At 36.1% G+C, this 17,081-nt stretch overlaps 1 protein-coding gene across 2 annotated transcripts; it reads left to right on the top strand.

The window, feature by feature from the left end:
* The first annotated feature begins 709 nt into the window (after positions 1-709).
* efcab7 (EF-hand calcium binding domain 7) lies at positions 710-17,036 on the top strand. Of its 2 annotated transcripts, none has more exons than XM_052141077.1 (13): positions 710-895; positions 1,789-2,000; positions 2,106-2,192; positions 2,270-2,465; positions 4,170-4,291; positions 6,949-7,090; positions 7,216-7,325; positions 8,028-8,188; positions 13,721-13,854; positions 14,455-14,603; positions 14,842-15,051; positions 16,317-16,424; positions 16,679-17,036. In XM_052141077.1, exons 1-13 carry the CDS (start codon positions 787-789, stop codon positions 16,757-16,759), a joined length of 1,821 nt encoding a protein of 606 aa, XP_051997037.1. In that variant the 5' UTR covers positions 710-786; the 3' UTR covers positions 16,760-17,036. The 2 variants fall into 2 exon arrangements, with proteins under 2 accessions (XP_051997037.1, XP_051997036.1); XM_052141076.1 differs by having other exon boundaries at positions 2,270-2,474.
* The last annotated feature ends 45 nt before the right edge of the window (positions 17,037-17,081 follow it).

Raw genomic sequence — 17,081 nt, 5'->3', positions numbered from 1 at the left:
CCAAGTCTTAAGGACACTAGCGATCAGAAGTACCAAAAGGCAACACAGTACAACCATGTTGTGGGCATGGTTTCTTGGACATGTGCCATAGTAGTACCATGGCATTATTTGTAGTACCTTGGAGTACCATCAAAATACCTTTGAACAGGACTATGGTAATAATAATCTAGTGCCAAAATATACGTATTACCACCTGATACTGTCACTGTATGCTGGCTTTGCCACAACACACAAAATATGAATATAAATTACGTTGTTGCAATTTTGTGTGGACAAATGAATAAATAAACTTACGGCATGTGTTATAAAACAGACAAACTACCTCTTCTACCTCTTTTTCTTCGGGGTTTTGGCGTATTCCGCACCTTAGGCTCATGCCGCCACCTAAAGTTTTTTTTTTTTTTGCAACCAACATGGGTGCTCTTTCTACCTTTTTGAAGTTTGGCGCGGTGCAGCAGTAATCTAGTTCCCCTGGAAACACTTGTATTTCATTATGCTTCTACACGCATGTTAAAGAATGTGAGAGTGTTAATTACTAAATACATGAGTAAAAATAATTTTCGTTTTGAGACCCTCACTAACCCATTAATCTATATCACACATTCAAACTAAAAATGTCTGATAAAATATATTATGGGAGAACTATAGAAAGCAGTTGTTTCCTGGTACTTGTTTTTAACAGCGTACGCGGGGTTTGTTTACATACACGGCAGCCATGGCAATCTGACAGCCGTAAGACACAATACTCGTGCATTTGAATCAATCGGCGTTTAGAGTGTTTTCATAATGCAGCGTTCAGAGGAAGAGAGGTTTTATATTCAATGCAGGGCTGCGTATCTGTCCGTGTTCAGATCTAGTCTGATGAATATGACCTCAAAAGATCAGCTGTGCACCGGTGAGCAAAATGCATCCCATACACTCTAATACCTCCACCTGCAAAATTATCATTATGTATACAAACGCTATATATTACTAATGAGATCACAGATTTGTTATTCAGAGAGCAGTGTTCCACATCTTTAATCAATATTATATAATACTTATCAGATTAGTAATGTACCAATATGAAAATATATTAATCAACTCAAAGTTTAATGACATTTAAAATTTTATGAATTATGAATTAAATTTATGAATTAAAGGATAGTGCACCCCCCTTTTTTTCTTTTCTCCCCAATCTGGAATGCCCAATTACCAATGCACTCTTAAATCCTCGTGGTGGTGTAGTGACTCGCCTAAATCCGGGTGGCGGAGTACAAATCTCAATTGCCTTCGCTGCTGAGACAGTCAATCCGCGCATTTTATCACGTGGTTTGTTGAGCGCGTTACTGTGGAGATGTAGCACATGTGGAGGCTTCAGGCTATTCTTCGCAGCATCCACGCGCAACTCACCACTCGCCCCACTGTGCGCAAGAACCACATTATAGCAACCACGAGGATGTTACCCCTTGTGACTACCCTCCCTAGCAACCAGGCCAATTTGTTTGCTTAGAAGACCTGGCTGAAGTCACTCCAGGGGTGGTAGTCAGTGTCAATACTCGCTGAGATACTCAGGCCCCAAACTTATACTTTTGTCATTATTTCATATCTCCCATGTTGTAGGACTAACTATTGATCTGATAAGCATAGTACGTGTTAATGTTCATTTATGTAGACAAAAAGGAATAGGATAGGGTAAGGATACATAAATGTTTCTAATTTCATTATACATTTTACCAGGAATTATCACTAGGTTATTTGCCATTGTATGTGATTATTGTCTGTCTCTCTGCTCTCTTGGTCTCTCAGTTCTTCAGCAAGCGGGTAGAAATCCATCGCAGAAGGCTTTAGACAAGTATTGGCCCCCAGGAACTAAGAAGTTGAATTTTGATGACTTTTGTGATATACTTAAGAAGGAAAAACCAGCAGAAGCAGACCAGCTTATGAGAATTTTCAAGAAATTTGATGTAAATTGTGATGGATATATCTCACACGATGAGCTCAGCAGAATCCTGACTTCAGTAAGTGTAGAATCAGTTGAAGTCTCTCATCGGTCATATCTCCTGATATGATGATTGCTTTTATATTTATATATATATATATATATTGTGAATTGGTCATTTTAGACTGGAGAAAAAATGTCACCCAAGGAAGTGGATGAAATCTTTTCCTTAGCAGATGTCAACAAAGATGGGAAGTTAGACTATGCAGAGGTAAGGTTTCCAAGTATGTAAATGCACACATTATAGGATGAGAAAGTTATTAGTATATCATCCCAGCTGCTGTTCAGTTTTGCAGGCTTCTCGGGTCTACAGTAGAGCAGTGTCAGGCTGCAGCACATGAGAAGCTTGAGTCTGATGCCAAACTGAAGAGGCAGAACTTTGGCAACCAACTGGACAAACCTTTGCAGAGCCCAGAGACCCTACCAGAGCTCCCAGCCTCAGAGACACATCCCAGAGCAGAGATGGAAACCACACATAGGAAAGGTATGATGGGTATGAGAGTCTAATCAGAAACGCACAGTACTGTGCACAAGTTTTAGGCACTTGTGAAAAATGTTTCATAATGAGGATGTCTTCAAAAATAATGACATAAATCGTTTTCATTTATCACTTAATGTCATACAAAGTCCAGTAAATATAAAAAAAGTTAAATCAATATTTGGTGTGAACACCTTTGCTTTTAAAACTGCACCAATTGTCCAAGGTACACCTGGACAGTTTTTCTTGGTTGTTGGCAGATGGGATGTTCCAAGCTTCTTTGAGAATTCACCACAGTTCTTCTATCTATTTATGTAATCTAAGACTGACACGATTATTCGGTGGGGGGCTTTGTGAGGGCCATGACATCTGTTGCAGGGCTCTCTGTTCTTCTATTCTAATTTGTTCTATTTGCAAAAGTAATGTTTGCGAGTCTAACATTTATATTTCCTATTGACACACTAAAGCTGAAGATATGAATAACCATCTTAAGAAAATGCTTTTGTGAAACATCTTATGTGCCTAAGACTTTTGCACAGTACTGTAGAATATTCAAATCTACACATATACAATAGGTATTTTAGTCATTTGAAATGTCACAGTAAAATAACTATGACACATACATTGTATGTGGTCCAATGTTTTTCCCCCTTTATGTTGCAATATAGCTGTTGTTTTATCATTTAAAACCTATCAAACTATTATTTGCTCTCTTTCTTAAAAAGAAATGCCTCTTGGTTTGATATTCTCTTATCTAATGCAATGGCATGTCGTACATTTGTAGGTGTCCAAATACTTTTTGGGGCTGTATATACACTGTACCACCAACATCACAACTTTCTCTCTATCATGTCAGTGCACATATGTGCAAGTGCTCAAAAAAAATAAACACGCTTAATTTTGTTTTCATTCCTCATGCCGCAGCCTCCTAAATAGAAGCTAATGGTTTAACTATTGATCTACCCTCATGAGTGATGACTGATGGATTCATTTGGATTTGTGCCATACCTCATAATGTAAACTCAATAAAGGGATTGCATGGGAGGAGGAGCTTTTAAAACCTTTTGATTAAGGCAATCATAGTTGTCATTAATTTGAACTCTAAAATTGAAGTTACAGTAGGCGTTTACAATGAAAGTGAATGTGACCAATTTTTGGAGGTTTTAAAGACAGAAATGTGAAGCTTATAATTTTATAAAAGCACTTACATTAATTCTCAAGTTAAAAATGGTTTATTGTTTGAGATGTAAAGTTGTTTATATTGTAATTTTATGGTCGTTTTATTGTTTTTAAGTTGTATAATTGGCTATAACTTTACACAGAAAAGGTTAGTAAGCAATTTTATCACACTGAAATCTTGTTAACACATATTGTTTATATCTTTTGGCTATACATTTAAACATTATACATACTATACATTATATTTTAATGTTTCTGTATTTGCCCAATTCACATCTATTCTAAGTGCCATACTGTTACCCAGATTTTTGCTTCTTTTATTTAAAAAAAACAGAGGGATGAGTCACAGTTAATTTTTGTGGTAATCAACATTATGCCTCAAATGCTGTTGACTGAGCTTAACTTGTCTTAAACCTGGAATATTCCTATAAACGTTGTATTATTGACAGACTGCATTGTGATTCTGCTGTTGTAATTTAAATCCATGTCTAATGGTTTATGTCTGTTTGTATGTATTTTTGTATTTGACAGACAGTCGCACCTCATCCAGACCATCTTCAGCTCGCAGTCGTAGGTCATCTTTATCCACTACCATCACAATGGGCACTGGCAGCATTAAGAGTGGCAGACTGACAGAGCCCAAATCGTTACAGGTTCCAACTGCATGTTTTGTGGGGATGTTTAGGGCATTCCATTTTCCTATGCACTTTGCAAAAAGAAATGTGAAGGACACTGTAAGATGTTGGGATAGCACTGGGGAGATCAAAAGATGTTAACATCGCAACATGGAGAGAATGACCTATCATTTAAAGGAATAGATCTCTGCAAAAATAAATTCTCATCATTTACTCACCCTCATGCCTCCCCAGAATTGTTTGACTTACTTTCACCTGCAGAACGCAAACAGAGATTTTTAGAAAATTGTCTCACTGCAAGTGAATTGTGACCAAAACTTTGAAGCTCCAAAAAGTAGCTAAAGGCAGCATACAAGTAATCAGTAAGACTCCAGTGGTTTAATCCATGTCTTTTGAAGCGATTATTTGTGAACAGATCAAAATAAAACTCCTTTTTCATTATAAATCTTGACATCAGCTGTCTCCTTGGTGATTATGATTTCAAGCTCAATTACGTTTCCTAGCGCCATCTAGCGCTCTTTGCATGTGTCAAGCAATAAGAAGTGTAATCAAGCTTAAGATCACGGTTGTGCTTAGAAACTGCAATGGCATGATGTACAGTGAATAAGGAGTTATATTCCGCCTGTTCTCACCAAAAAAACGATTGGATCGTTTCAGAAGTCATGGATTAAACCACTGTATTAAACGTACATATTGCTTTTATGATGATTTTTATGTGCGTTTTGGAGTTTCAAAGTTTTGGTCACCATTCACTTGGATTGTATGGACCTACAGAGCTGAGATATTCTTCTAAAAACCTTCATTTGTGTCCTTCAGAAGAAAAAAGTCAGACACATATGTATGATGAGAGAATTTTCATTTTTGTGTGAACTATCCCTTTAACATTTCAAGATTTGCATTTGTATAAATCACTGAAACAATGCACCATAAAATCATAACAAATGCCATTGTCCAGTGGGTAAAAGCTGAGTAATAATGGAATTTGTATTTCAGGAATAAAATAATAAACATGTCCATCTGTTTTACACTTTTTTTAAATTCAATTTTGCCTACAACCAAAGTGTACTGTGACCTGCTTCGTTGTTCTTGTACTTTGTCCAAACACAAGTTACCTTACAGGCAACTATACTTTTGCTGTGTTTTTCTAGTATCAAAGCCTTTTGGTGAAAAATGTACACCTGGTCGATATTAGTGGAGCTGTGCTATTGATCTCTTTCCCTTTGTTGTACTCTTTTTGACTTTAACCTCAGCTGGTTTGCTTAACCACATAAAAATAATGACCAAACTCGTCAAAGCAATGAGATTGGAAAAAAAATGAGTTGCTCTTGGGTGAAGAAAGTTCTATCACCTCTGTTGTATTACCTGAGCCAAGAGGTTGATAATTGGGTATAGGAATTGGAAAGGGTCAGATTGTGTGTTTTTATGGTGGCTCACGGTGTGTGTGTGTGAGAGACTCTAAATTACGAAAGGTTTTTGGGATGTGACAGAAGAGTGTATTAGTCCAGCCAAGTGACCCATCTCCTTGGGACACTACATCAGGACCTTTTAAAGTAGACACTTGCCTTTGGCACTTTTCTTCATTTTGATTCGGGGTGGACAAACCACCCAAGTGTTATGATTTGATCCTTTTCTCGTTTCACAACCCAGCATAAATTCTTGGAGGAAATTGCTTTTGTTGAAGAAGTGTCATTTCAGGAGCATGTTTTTAGCACTCTGAAAAGAAGCATACACCAATTCTGTACATTAAAAGGCCTCTGTGGCACCTAAGGACTAGGTTTATTTCCAAAAACTACTCTCTGTTGGGTCCGAAATGAGTCTGTTTGACTCAGATTTTTGATTACTTGATGATTTAGAGTATATTTGCTTTAACATTCTGGCTGGACACAAACCACAGCAGTTAAAACTGCAAAAAGGTTTGGTTTAGACAATAATGTATGGGTTTCCTCAGGCCTTTTTTCTTTTATTTACATTAAATATGGTTTATTTTGAATTTTGGTGCTCTATATTGACATTTTAGCCTTGATACACATATTATTTACATTCTGAAGAGATAATTTTATTTTTAATGCCTTTGTTTGACCAAAGCTTTTACAATAGCACCACCATGAGGTTGCCTGCATTATCTTCTGCCTCATTCCAAAACTTTGTTTTGTCATTTTATTTACTTTTTATGCTGGAATTATTGGAATTTGAATTTTACAACAAAAATATATTAAATATTTTCTCATCATTTTATGGAAGTGCAATACTAGTGTCATGTCACTATCAGCTTTATTGCCAAGTATGCTTGCACATACAAGGAATGTGTCTTGGTGACAGGAGCTTCCAGTGCACAACAATATAAAATCAATACGAAAACAGCAGCAAGTCATAGATAATTAAAAAAAAAATAATAATAAAAATAAATAATTATACATATACGTACATACACTCACCTACATATATACCCACATACACACACACACGTAGTGCAAATTTAATAAAAATCTGTTACATAAAGAACAAAAATACAGTATATTATGTACAGAGCAATGTATGTAATGGCAGAAGTGGATATTTTATATTATATAAATGGACTTAAACTGTGTATTGCACATAATTATTGTGGACTCCACTATGTGGATTGTGCTGTTTTGTACTACAGAATGATGTACCTTTTAATCCTTATTTTCCAGAATTGGCATCATAATTTTATGAGAGGGTGTTTTTACGTGGAGGAAGATGGAACGATTGTTTCCCTCCAGTATCGCTTGCATATCCCAGAGACAACCAGCGTCTACCTGACCATTCGGCCTTGCAACCTGAGCCTGATTCCTGGTACATACATTCTAAATAGATTTAAACTCAAAAGATACTTTAGTTGTAGATTTGGATTAATTCAAATATCTGAAAAGGTATACATGTGGGTTTTTTTAAAAGTATTTTTACTGTGTATGCCTCAGAGAAGCCTTCCCCGTGGATGTGTGTGGACACAGCTCTCTATGTGGTGACGGGTAACGAGACCAAAGAAGATACAAACTTAGTGTGCTTTACTGAATTGAGAGATAAAGAGGTCAGTAAGTTCATCACTTTCCTTCTGCCGGTTACAAATGCTGCATTCATGTCATCTGTTCATATCAGATATGAAAATTTTAGTATTGTATCTCAAATCCCTTGGTACAATAAATCATTTACAGCAAGATCTTCTGCAGAACTAAATTTAAGTGTTTTAGAAAAATATCTCAACTCTGTAGGTCCATTCAATGCAATGAATGGTGACCAGAAATTTGAAGCTAAAAGCAGCAACATGAAACAACATAAAAGTAATCCACACAACTCCATTGGTTTAATCATGTCTTCAGAAGTAATATGATAGGTGTGGGTGAGAAACAGATCATTATTTAAGTCTATAAGTACTGTAAATACTCCTCCCTGCCCAGTAGGTGGTGATATGCATGAAGAATGCAAATCACTAAAAACAAAAGAAGAAGAAAGTGGACATTTACAGTAGAAAAGGACTTAAATATTGATCTGTTTCTAACCTTCACCTAGTGCTTTGTTGCGCTTCAAAGATCTGGCCACCATTCACTTGCATTGTATGGACCTACAGAGCTGAGATATTTTTCTAAAAATCTTTGTGTTCTGCAGAAGACATCAAACACATCTGGGATGGCATGAGGATGAGTAAATGATGAGAACATTTTTATTTTTGGGTGAATGATTCCTTTAAATAGAACAGTGAGTCTAATGTATGCCTTGTGTGATTGATGGACAGAGGTTTGTGTGGAGAGGAGAACTCAACGCCGGCTCATTTCTCCTTTTCCCCTTCACCACTGGCTGCAGACTGATGAAGAGAACGAGGAAGACCACCAGTAAAACTGCTCAGCTAGTCAACCGCACCCAGTCTGGAGAGCTGGAGTTAACCAAAGAGTTCAAGTTAGTAAATTACAATCATGCATCGGCTAAGCTAAAAATAATTAAATAAAATGAAATTACATGACAAAAAATTACATATATTTACTTTGAGTTTTAAGGTGATTACACAACGTTGAGTTGGTACCCATTAATGTTGTGTTACTTTAAAGCAGGGGTTTTCATAATTTTTCATTATGGGACACCAACATTTGATGATTCCCTTTCAATGGATCCCCTTTCTAAAATATTAAGGCAGCTATAGTATATATGTTAATTCCATTTAAATTTATTTGGATTGTGCTTTTTTCCAATAAATACAGTTTCAATGCAACTTTACAGACAAAATTAAAAACTCCCTAGAATTAAAATTAATGCTTAGAAATAAAAAACAACTTTTTTTCACAAAAATCTATGCAGATATATTTTGTATTATTATATTTGAATCTTAAATAATTTAATAATTTGACTGTATATTGAATTATTGTTGTTTGAGGGCCTTTCTCAGCTAATGTTACATATGGAATTTATAGCAATAATTTAATTAGTTAATCGGCATATCATGTAATTAATTTGATCGCAAATTTATTGACATCCATAGTTAAAGTTTTTTGTCACAAATGTCCTACAGCAGTGTTAACCAACCTTTCCCAAGCCGTAACAGCACCATCAGTAAGGCTCAAGTACCCCTTCATCGACACAAAATCAAAATCAAGGATGTGTACTACAGGCTAAATATTGTTAATATATATTTAGGAATATAATTTAAAGATGAATATAATTTATGATGTTTATTCATCAGCAGACCTGCCAACCTGTGCGCATTTTGACATCAAAGTACGCTGGTAAGATCTGTCACTCTAAACTACGCAATAAGCTTGTGAGTCATTTATGTTTTTATGTGCATGTGCAGTACTCAAGTCGAACAGCAAGAGGCAGCAGCATCTAGCCTGCTGAAATGCAAAAGAAGAAGAAGAATTCGACCAATCATAGCGCTGGGTTCATTCTGCTAAACGGGGATTGCCAAAATGCAAATGCATTATGTCAATAATTTCTAGAGATTGCAACTCTGTAGCGACAAAAAATAGGTTTGTAATTAGAGATATGATTTTAATACCCCCATGTATATAGTTCTTAATTTTTGTGTTATTTTGTTGTTTATTTTATTTATTTCCCTCTCGTTCTTCCTCTGTCTTGCTGGTTCCTCAAGTGAGGACGGTGCTTTTAACTCCTTTGCAAATGTAAACGGGCTGGGGTGGATGTGACAAGTTGAAATTGTGAACTGCGTTAACTTATCGCAAACCTGACAAACTTGGGAAATATTTAATAACTTTAGCCTAATGTTACGTCATTTGCAAGCTAGCTTGCTTGTTCACCAGGTATTTAAGCTGGCAATGTAACGTTATATGGTCCGTGTGTCACAGATTGTTAAACCTGATTTTCCATACCCCGTATTCATAATTATTATAGGAGCCAAACCCGTCACCGTAATGAGAGGAGCAGATCATGTCATGATGAAAAAAATACCGAGCGCATGTGCCGCATAAATAACGTACCGGGAGGTGTGTGTTTTTTATATTTTTTTATTTGTATCAAAATCACACAGTAATCATATACAAAATGACAATAACAATAATTTAAAGAAAATCTGTAAAAATAACAATAATATTAATACAATATATTACAAATAAATAAAATAAACAACAAAATAAAACAAAAATTAAGAGCTATATACATGGGGGTATTAAAATCAAAATCATATCTCTAATTACAAAATAAATACAAAAATCCTGAAAAAGGATATTATTTCAAGGCTTTACAACAATCTATATTCTTTATTGCTTTGGTATTCCTTACACCCTCCAATGCTTTAAGAGACTGACAAAGCTCAAACTTAATCAACGACATTACCGGGAGGTATGTGTGTGCCTTGCAGTTAAAATAATTATGACATCAGATGAGGAGGACACTGACAGGGAGAGATAAAGCAACAGACCTAAAAAGAAATGAAAGTTCCTCAGAAGTTCCTCACAAAGAATCAGGAACAATGACCATGCTTCCGCCCCTCAAAACTGCCAAATCAAGCATTTTGCACATTGTCCAATTACGATTTTGACATCCAAGGAACTTCAGGTAATAATGTGGCTAAACCTCAAGTTACAAAGTCTTACATTCCTATATATTTTTTTTTATTGAATAGGCTACATATTTTTCCATTAGGCCTGTTCCAACATATGTGTGGCTATATAAGCTGATTCAATTATTTAATTATTAAATAAAATGGAAATCCTGAACAGATACTTGGGTTTTATTCATAATTGACAGTGTTTACAGTGTTTTTATTTTATTTTTATTTTTTTTAAACATTACAACACAAGTTTTTGTAAATACTTTAAAATGAAAACATATATTACAATATAAAAAAATAATTATTTCCATTTTTATTAAATAATTGAATGCAATTATGGTTATCAGTTTGTATAAGTACACATCATACAATGAAATATTAGTCATGAAAAAAATGGTTTTAAGCAGGTGTACTGAAACGTTTGACTTTCACTGTATATTATAATGTAGCCCAGTGCAGTGCAAGTTTGTAAAATATTAGAAGAGTTCTTCTCAAGAATATATGATTGTATTGTTTTCTTCATAGCCAATTTATATGTTCAATAACTTGATGATATGGTGGTGAGTTGGGAAATGACCGTGTGCAAAGCGAAGTGGTGCAAAAGCAGGTGAACTTAGTGTTACACTTTTGTGGTACTCAAAATGTGGTTCGAGCTGTGCATTGCTGCACAGTCGTGAGTCAGCAGAGTGAACATCAGGCGACGCCGAGGACTGGAGGCCTGGTCTCCGCAGCAAGCCGAGTAAGCGTAGCGCCTCCTGCAGGTCATCATGCAGCTTGGTTTTTGTATGAGTCTTATATTTCAGTAGTGTCTGGCGATGGTAGACACGAACACCGGTTGCTCCGATGTCCATGTGTCGCAAAAGTCTGGCTTTTTTTTAACAAAAATAGCACCATTTTGGATCCGGAGTGGCCGCTGCGTACTACCGCGCCACCATCTTGGATAGATCTCAACACAAATGAAGATTTTTAGAAGAATATCTCAGCTCTGTTGGTCCATACAATGCAAGTGAATGGTGACCAGATCTTTGAATCTATACATAGAATCTCTATATATAGGAAGCAAAAAAGTAATTCATACACATGATTTTCAGAAGCAATATGATAGGTGTGTGTCAGAAACAGATACATATATAACTTTATAATATATAACATCTTTTTTTACTATTAATTCTCCTCTCTGCCCAATAGGTGGCGATATGCACAAATAATTGAATCACCAAAAACACAAGAAGAAGAATGTGAACGTGGAGATTTATAAAAGGATTTAAATAGTCATTTGTTTTTCACCCACTTATCATATCTCTTTTAAAGATTCAACCACTGTCATTTGAATTCCTTTGAATCTCAGAAAGCACATAAAGGCAGCATTACATTTTGGTACCCATTCACTTCACTTGCATTTTAGAAAAAACTAACAGAGCTGAGATATTCTTCAAAAATCTTTGTGTTCAGCAGAAGAAAAAAACACATCTGGGATGGCATGAGTGTGAGGAAATGATGCGAGAATTTTCAATTTTGGAAAAATGATTCCTTTAAGGAGATGTTGGACAAAATGCTAACCTTAATCATAATTTACCTTCACTGCATGTTTTTTCCCCCTCCATATTTTGAAAGGGATTGGTGACAGACTGTCAGACCCTAACATTCTGTCTAACATCTTTTGGATTCCACAGAATACAGAATGTTGGAAGACCTTGAGGGTGGGGAAATTATGATAAGATATTAATTAAAGGCTGAACTATCACTTTAAGGATGCTTTATTCATGCCTTCTTTTGTTATATCACAGCTTTTTACGTCCTGTGTGAATTTAGTTCAGTGATGGTCCAGCATTATCAGTGTCAAAAGAATTTAGATAATTATGTACACCAAGAGTAAACTGACCTCATCTCTGTGTTTGGAAGCATTTTGTCCAAAAGACAAAGCTGCCTGCATCTGTCAAAGGCTGTTCATGCACCAAACTTGCACGTACAGAAATGCTCACAATCGCAATTGGCAGGGCAAAACATTTGCACTTAACGTGGATGTTTACAATGATTTATACAGTAGGCACTGATATGTTGCAGTGCTGATATAAAAATGTAAACTTAGAAACTGAGGTCAAAAGAGCCTACAGTTACAGATTCACACTGAGAATTAATGAGTATCACTATGACACAGAAAAGCCCACATTGTCACAATCTCTAAAACTTACCTCACCGTGTTTTCTAAAGTTGGAGCTGCAACTTTAATCTTGAAATGTATCCTTGTCTTGGTGTAAAATGAAAGCATTGTGTGGAGTGAAGATATGTTTGTTTTGTGCGCTTGCTGCTGTAGTGTTGAACGTGACTCGAGTGACAGCGTGCAGCTGTGAAGTTGTGCTGTCCCATTCAAAAAATCTCAATAAATTATGCATTTATTAACACCAACAAGCATGCCAAGGTCCAAATCACTGAGATCAAAATGTTTCCCAATTCTGATGGTTGATGTGAACATTAACTGAATCTCCTGACCCGTATCTGTATGATTTTATGGACTGCACTGCTACCACACGATTGGCTGATTAGATAATCGCATGGATTGTTGGTGTCAGATATGCTGGTTTGAGTATTTCTGTAACTGCTGATCTCCTGGGATTTTCACACACAACAGTCTCTAGAATTTACTCATAATGGTGCCACAAACAAAAAACATCCAGTGAGCTGCAATTCTGCAGATGGAAACGCCTTGTTGATGAGAGAGGTCAACAGAGAATGGTTCAAACTGACAAAGTCAAGGGTAACTCAGATATACGCTCTGTACAATTGTGGTGGGAAAAAAAAAAAAATCTCAGATTGCTATTCTGAGATGCGGATTGGTGCGGTTTTGAGGGGGACCTACACAATATTAGGCAGGTGGTTTTAATGTTGTGGCTGATATATATATATATATATATATATATATATATATATATATATATATATATATAGATGGATGGATGGAACGAGCCAAACTTAACCCACAGTGAAAGGTTCTTGGTGCTTTACTTCACATATTAAAAGATTGATCTTGGAAATTTAGGAAATGATTTAAAGATATCGCATAAAAAAATAATCACGATTAATTGGAAAATGTATATTTTACCCAGCCCTAACCCCTGTTATTTTAAGTCATACATTTTGTATTATGAGTTAAACATAGCCAATTACAATGCAAGCATAATCCAATTATTTTCGTAGATCTACTGTCCCACAAGCCCCCTCACGCCCTCTTGTGACCACATGGGGTGTCTGCAGACTCTGGTTTTACACCCCTGCATAAGAAATTGTAATATGCTGTTCATTGGATTTAGGTCATAGTGGTTAAAGCATATAGCATAAAGCACATAGGTCAATCATATATGTAGTTTATAGTATGTAATATATAGTGTGTATGTGTGCAAAAATGCTACATCCTTCTGTTCCACATGCAGGGCGGCCTTGTCTGACATTTTTGAAGTGATAGATTTGGATGGAAATGGTCTGTTGAGCCTAGAGGAGTACAACTTCTTTGAACAAAGGACCAGTGGAGAGAAATGCGATGAGGATGCGTGGGCCATCTGCAAAGGTTCTTATACCAACACACTGTGTCTATGTATGAAGTGGACAGTTAATAGATCAGTGCTTTAATGTTATCATCAAATTTTACTCCATAGAGATTGAGTTTATCAAATTCTTGATTTGCCAATGTTTGATTTACTTGTAAATATTGCCTTAAGCCAGGGTTGGGGAACCTTTTTGACATTAAGGGACATTTGATTATTTACTAAATTATTCACCGGCCATACAATTGCTTGCAATTTCTGATTGTGGGTTAAAATTTGTGTACACATTCCATAACCTGCTCACGCACCAAGAAAAAAACACTGAAAGGTCTGTCTATTATGCAACATTTTGCATTGCTATCATTTTAAATTGTATTTTTTTTTTAACAGTTAATTGAATCAGTGCCATTTTTTTGCTTTTCAAATTATTCCACAAATGGCCTCGTGGGCCTTACACGGCCCTGAGGCCTGACGTTCCCCACCCCGCCTTAAACCCTCAGATTATTGGTGAGATTTGAACAATGTAATGTTTCTAGTTCCTAATGTTTAACTTTTGCTCTGACATTACCCAAGCTTTAAATAAATTATACATTGTTTCAATAATTGTATGTACTCTTTTATAGAGAACTTTGACACAAAGAATAATGAGTTAACAAGACAAGGCTTCCTGGAACTCAACCTGATGGAAGCAAATGATCGTGAGGGTGACCCTAGGGATTTGGGGCTCACCTTGGAGGCCATGGGTTACAACTGCAGCTTAGAGATGGTGGAGGTACAATGAATTTAACACCATTCAACCTTCGCTCATCCTTAAAACTTTCAATGAGAAAGTAACTTTAAAGTTTTCATGAGCATACTCTTTGCTTTTCAAGAGTGAAAGCTGAAGACGTTTTTAGTATTTATTACTTTTTTTTTTATTTGTACGTTTCCAAGATTAGTTATTGACCAGAAGCCAATGTATTCAGAAGATGTTGAGTGTATATGTGTGTATTTGTTTCTTGTCACCTCAGGCCTGTCCGTTTGTGATTGACGTCTACTGTGAGAAGGTCAAGGCAAATCTACAGGCTGTTAATTTGGATTCTGGTATTAAGATGTTGAATTCAGCAGTACAGAGGTCTATCTCGTCTAAAGCAGAAGCCAAATCTCTGAAGGGTCACGAGAGTGTCTTGGTGTATACATACAAAGGAGAAAGTAGGATTTCATCCGTTATAGCCAATAAGGTACATTTATTATTGTTATTGGTCATTTAACTTGTTTTTAACACAAGATGACTCATGGACCGCGTTTACACCTGGTATCAAGCTGCATTCAGGATGATCCGAGCAGAAGTGGTCAGCGCTAAATGCAGGTCTAAACAGGGTCTAAAACATTTTGTGATCGGATTGCAAAAGCCACATACGAATGTGGTCAAAAACGCAAGTGACCTCATTGCTTTTGAGGTGTAAATGCTAATCCGTCCTGAATGCTTTCCAGACAGCAGTGAAGCACCACCCCTCACCTGTCAATCAACCGCTGTTCTAAAACTTTCGAAATTCACAGATCTTATTCAGTGTGTCTGATATCTACATGCAAGGGCACAGATGAGAAGAACAAATATCTGAAGTACCTTTAATGCAGGTACTCCACTAAAATAGCTGAGAATTATGCTCGAAATGTTGCATTTGTTTTTAGATTAAATTTAGACTGCATCAGGGAGAAACAGCACGTTGGTTTTAGACCAAAGAATAGACATCTTTGTCTATTATGACTTTTTTGCAATTTATTATCATGCAGTAAAACACTAAAGTAGTGACTGATGTATATCATCATGAAATCAGAGACCCTCCCCTCGAAATCCCAACATATGTGGTTACAGGAGATGGATTTAATTGACATGTGATCGGATCACTCGAGACACGTCTTAATACAAATTGCTTAAACCTACAGTTTTTGGCTTCCCAGAATAGAATGCTACCATCACCCAGAAAACAGCCAAACTAACTCACTGCTGTACTTTCAGTCTAGTAGTAATTTTAATTGATAGATTTTTCAGGAGAAAGGTTCTTTGGATTATTGAAACACATCTCTGAAACACATTTACCTTTAAGATATTTCTGCATAGTCCTCACATTAGGATTTATAGTACTTAACATTCGCTGAGTGTACCAGAAAGTTACTAAACCTCCAATTGTTTGGAAAGCTTTATATAAAGGAGCACTGGTCATGAGTAGAATTGCAATGTCTTGAGCATCTAAGACATAGATTAACTCAGAAAAATGGCATTAGATCTGCCAAGAGAAGCATGGCAATTGCATGGGAGAAACAAATTTTATGGAATGTACCGAAATGTTGGAACATAACCTCCTTAGATCAAAATAGGTAACTTATATATTTCATTCAGATTTCATGTGTTTTTGAATTCATGAGTGAAAGTGGCTTACTGTGGTTTTCTTGTTACTTTTTTCTCTTGTTGTTTTCCATGTATCCATCACTCTCGTTGCCATAGTCCAATCAAAAGGTGACTGTGCACATCAACAATGAGCAGAGCAAGAACTGTGTGAGCAGCAGGGGCATGAGTGTGTTTGCTGTGGAGGTTCCTGCTAGGACTAAAATGGTGAGAAATTTACCTAGAAACATTTTCACTCCCAAAATAAGGAAACGCAAGCCAATTTCTTCTGCGGAATGAGGATTGGGTGCATTTCATGCTCTATTTCCCATTCTCAAAGAAACTAATGAAAAGACCCAAACATCAGTAAGGCTAGCTAAATCCAACACATGTATTCACAGAGACTTTTTCTCAAATGTTGTGCTAGTCATAAACTTTACTGAATATTTTAAAGCTTGTGCCCTGATTTGCTCTTTGTTCAGGTGTGTCAGCATGTCATGGCTTTAAACGATCAACAGGAGTGGACCTACAACTGTATTGAGAGCATTATACCAAGTTTGTAAATGCTGCAGTCGATTAAGAGAGTTATTACAAGGTCACAAGTGATGTAGATTGCATGTAAAACAAATCATATAATAGTCGTGCTTGTTTGTAACAAGGATTATTATAAGCATAATGAGTTTACGATTGTGTTTTCAAATGATGTTTGTTCACAAAATGCACTGTGAGAAGCTGATGTGCCTTTGTACAAATACAAATCTGTTTCTGTAAGCAGTAGTTAACGATTTATATTCTGTAGATCTTACATTCATGATGTTTAATGTGTAAATAAAGCAAATGTGATGATTTTAAGATAATAATAATAAAAAATAAAAAAAAAAACAG

Source organism: Xyrauchen texanus, chromosome 13, assembly GCF_025860055.1.
Source record: "Xyrauchen texanus isolate HMW12.3.18 chromosome 13, RBS_HiC_50CHRs, whole genome shotgun sequence".
In the NCBI taxonomy this organism is placed as follows: Eukaryota; Metazoa; Chordata; class Actinopteri; order Cypriniformes; family Catostomidae; genus Xyrauchen; species Xyrauchen texanus.
This window is presented reverse-complemented; position numbering and strand designations above follow the sequence as displayed.

Bases quoted from the DNA above. Each gene is read 5' to 3' on its own strand.
- efcab7 (XM_052141076.1), top strand. From the start codon at position 787: ATGCAGCGTTCAGAGGAAGAGAGGTTTTATATTCAATGCAGGGCTGCG. The intron at 7,091-7,215 runs GTACATACATTC...TGTATGCCTCAG, and splicing joins CAACCTGAGCCTGATTCCTG to AGAAGCCTTCCCCGTGGATG. The intron at 15,052-16,316 runs GTACATTTATTA...TCGTTGCCATAG, and splicing joins CATCCGTTATAGCCAATAAG to TCCAATCAAAAGGTGACTGT.